This window comes from Myotis davidii, unplaced genomic scaffold (genome assembly GCF_000327345.1).
Source record: "Myotis davidii unplaced genomic scaffold, ASM32734v1 scaffold58, whole genome shotgun sequence".
Lineage (NCBI taxonomy): Eukaryota > Metazoa > Chordata > Mammalia > Chiroptera > Vespertilionidae > Myotis > Myotis davidii.
In genome coordinates this window covers 464,517-467,881 of record NW_006289754.1, presented here as the reverse complement: position 1 = coordinate 467,881, position 3,365 = coordinate 464,517, and the positions used below count along the sequence as shown (strand labels likewise).

The 3,365-nt window shown below is 36.7% G+C and overlaps 1 protein-coding gene across 1 annotated transcript; it reads left to right on the top strand.

Annotated features, from left to right (window-relative positions):
- Window positions 1-1,611: 1,611 nt before the first annotated feature.
- LOC102770174 (olfactory receptor 52E4) lies at window positions 1,612-2,559 on the top strand. Its single transcript, XM_006762372.1, has one exon. The coding sequence runs from the start codon at window positions 1,612-1,614 to the stop codon at window positions 2,557-2,559; it is 948 nt and encodes a 315-aa protein (XP_006762435.1).
- The last annotated feature ends 806 nt before the right edge of the window (window positions 2,560-3,365 follow it).

Genomic DNA, 3,365 nt, shown 5'->3' with positions numbered 1-3,365 from the left:
GTATGTTTCTTTTATAAATTAAAAATGATAAAGGTTACCTCATAATATTTTATACAAATAAGCAACTGGACACTTGCTAATGACTCTTAACATTTTTTGTGGTACATATATGACACAAAAAGTAGCAAATGACTGAGCCAGCTGGTGTCTGTAATTGCATGTTGGTGTGGGAAAAACCCCATTTGATTACTTGATTGATTTAGAGCTACCAATCTTTCTTCCCCAAAGTGTATAGTGTATTCTGAATTCTTAGGTATTGTGAGAAGCTCCTGTACTGTAGTTAGCATCTCAATATAAATTTGGTAAAAATAAATATTTAATGATTACTCTTTTGAGGACATACATATTTAGGATATACTGGTATATATATCCAAGAGTAGGAGTAACCATTAAATTACATATCTGAATTACTATGAAAACATGGATATTTTTTCAAGTCACATTTTTCTAGAAATAACAGAAAATCCAGGCAGTATTTGGGTGTGTTAATGGCTTTTCTCCTGTCTTAGAGCTATTTAGATGATTAGATGTAGTTTGTTTTATGGCCAAAATTCATTAGGGAGGAACATTTCAAAAAGTTTTGCCATTAAAAATATTGTAAATATGGAGAGCTTATTATTCCTTTATATGTTGTTTTCATAAATATATACTTAGAATAGTGATTTTCAACCTTTTTGACCTCATGGAACACATAAATTAATTATGAAAATTCTGTGAAACATCAAAAAATGTATCTATTGCTGGTCTGACAAAATATATATAAATATAATTTTGATTCATTCACATGGAAGGCTATCATTGTTTTGGCTGTTGTCATTTTTTATTTGACAATGTAAGGAAAAAGCTGTTAGTACCCCTAACTACATAGTCAGGTATTGGATGTCTTAAAAATTCTTGCACACCAGTTGAAAATGGTTGATTTAGAGCAGTGATGGCAAACCTATAACACGCGTGTCAGAGGTGACACGCGAACTCATTTTTTGGGTTGATTTTTCTTTGTTAAATGGCACTTAAATATATAAAATAAATACCAAAAATATAAGTCTTTGTTTTACTATGGTTGCAAATATCAAAAAATTTCTATATGTGATACAGCACCAGAGTTAGATTAGGGTTTTTCAAAATGCTGACATGCCAAGCTCAAACGGTTCGCCATCACTGATTTAGAGTATACCTCATGCAAAACGTCTCAAAGTCCATAATTATTTTGGAGAGGTACTTTTCACTGAAGATGATATGAAAGTTTTTCCCCGTTGTCATATTAGGATGCAAGGAACTGGTGTTATTTTTCAGGATGTTCACTTAGCCGGCTTTCATAGACAGAAGGAAAACACCTACTATCAGGTTCTGAGCCAAAAGCAAAGTAGTAAGCAGTTGGAGAAGATAGTTTCTACTCCAACTAGTTCTTAATGAGATTAATATCTGGGAATGAGGGATGAAATAATTGTAATTTCAGAGGTGCTTACCAAGGGGCAATTAAAATTTATTTGGTTGTATTTTTACACTGAGTAATTCTATATTGTATATTTACCAGAATATATGTGCCTTTGATTACTCCAGGGACAAAAGAGGGAAATTGGAAAGAGATGTCTTCATTTAGTCAGAATCATTATGCCTGACTTTAACTCCACGGCCTTCACCAATCCCAGTGTCTTCATCCTGATGGGCATACCTGGTCTAGAAGACATGCATATTTGGATATCTATCCCTTTCTGCTCAATATATGTTGTTGCCCTCATGGGAAACATACTCATCCTTTTTATCATCAAAACTGAGATTGCTCTTCACGAACCCATGTTTTATTTTCTTTCCATGTTGGCCATCACAGACCTCATCTTGTCAACCTCCACTCTTCCCAAGATGTTGGTTGTGTTCTGGTTCAATTACCATGAAATCAACTTCCATGCCTGCCTCACTCAGATGTTTTTCATCCATGCTTTCTCTGGGGTGGAGTCAGGGCTTCTCGTGGCCATGGCACTTGACCGGTATGTGGCAATCTGTAATCCCCTGAGACACTCATCCATTCTAACAAATTCTGTGGTGGTTCAGGTTGGCATAGTGGCACTTCTGCGTGGGTTAGTGCTGATGACACCGCATCCCTTTCTGGTAAAGAGGTGGCCATATTGCAGGACCAATATCATCCCCCATACATACTGTGAGCATATGGCTGTGGTGAAGTTGGCTTGTGCTGACATTTCCATCAATAGCCTTTACAGTTTGGCAGTCATTATCTTAATTGTGGGGACTGATGTGGCATGCATCTCTCTGTCTTATATACAGATCCTCCGTACTGTTTTCAAGCTCCCTTCTAAAGATGCCAGGTTGAAGACTCTCAGTACCTGTGGGTCTCATGTTTGTGTCATCCTTACTTTCTATATCCCTGCTCTCTTCTCCTTCCTCACCCACCGATTTAGCAAGCATGTACCACGCCACACCCACATCCTGCTGGCCAACATGTACTTGTTGGTACCCCCTATGCTGAACCCTGTTATCTATGGAGTAAGGACCAAACAGATCCGAAAATCCTTCCTACAATTATTCATGACTAAAACCAACTGAGACTTATGGGCCCTACTTTTCTACTTATTTCCCTCCTCCAATAATTTCTTCGATATAAATTTTTTTGGATTATAGGATCAGCAAAATCAGGAACTATAATCTTAATTCTTCTACTTACTACCTCTCTGTGTTACAGTTATATATAATCTATCTAAACATCTATAAAAGAGAAAAATGTAATAACTGTGTAATGTTAAGGATTGCAAAGTGTTTAGCACTGTTTCTAGCATATTTCAACACTTAATAAAGGTAAGATTATTTCAATATCATTCCTTCCCTGAATATGTATTTGTTCAATGTCTTTTCAAAGCATGCACATTAGTTTATCTTATAAGGTTAATCAAATAAAAGCATCCTTCTGACAGTGGCTGGTATTTTTTGTTTGCTTTGTAAATTGAAAGAATCTACAAGTAGATAATTCACCTTGGCCAATGTTGCTCAGTGGTTAGAGCATCTGCCTGCACACTAAAGGGTTGAGGGTTTGATTCCCAGACAAGGGTATCTACATAGATTTCAGGTTCAATACCCAGCCCCAGTTGGGGTGTGTGCAGACGCAACTAACAGATATATCTCACATCAATGTTTTTTTCCTCTCTCCGTTGAGGGTTTGATTCCCAGACAAGGGTATCTACCTAGATTTCTGGTTCAATACCCAGCCCTAGTTGGGGTGTGTGCAGAGGCAACTAACGGATATATCTCACATCAATGTTTTTTTTTCCTCTCTCCTCCTCCCTCCCTCCCTCCCTACCTCTAAAATCAATGGAAAATATATTATCAGGTGGGAATTAAACAAAAAAATTAAAATT

What these genes read in the sequence shown, in the direction of transcription:
- LOC102770174 (XM_006762372.1), top strand. Translation starts at nt 1,612, where the DNA reads ATGCCTGACTTTAACTCCACGGCCTTCACCAATCCCAGTGTCTTCATC.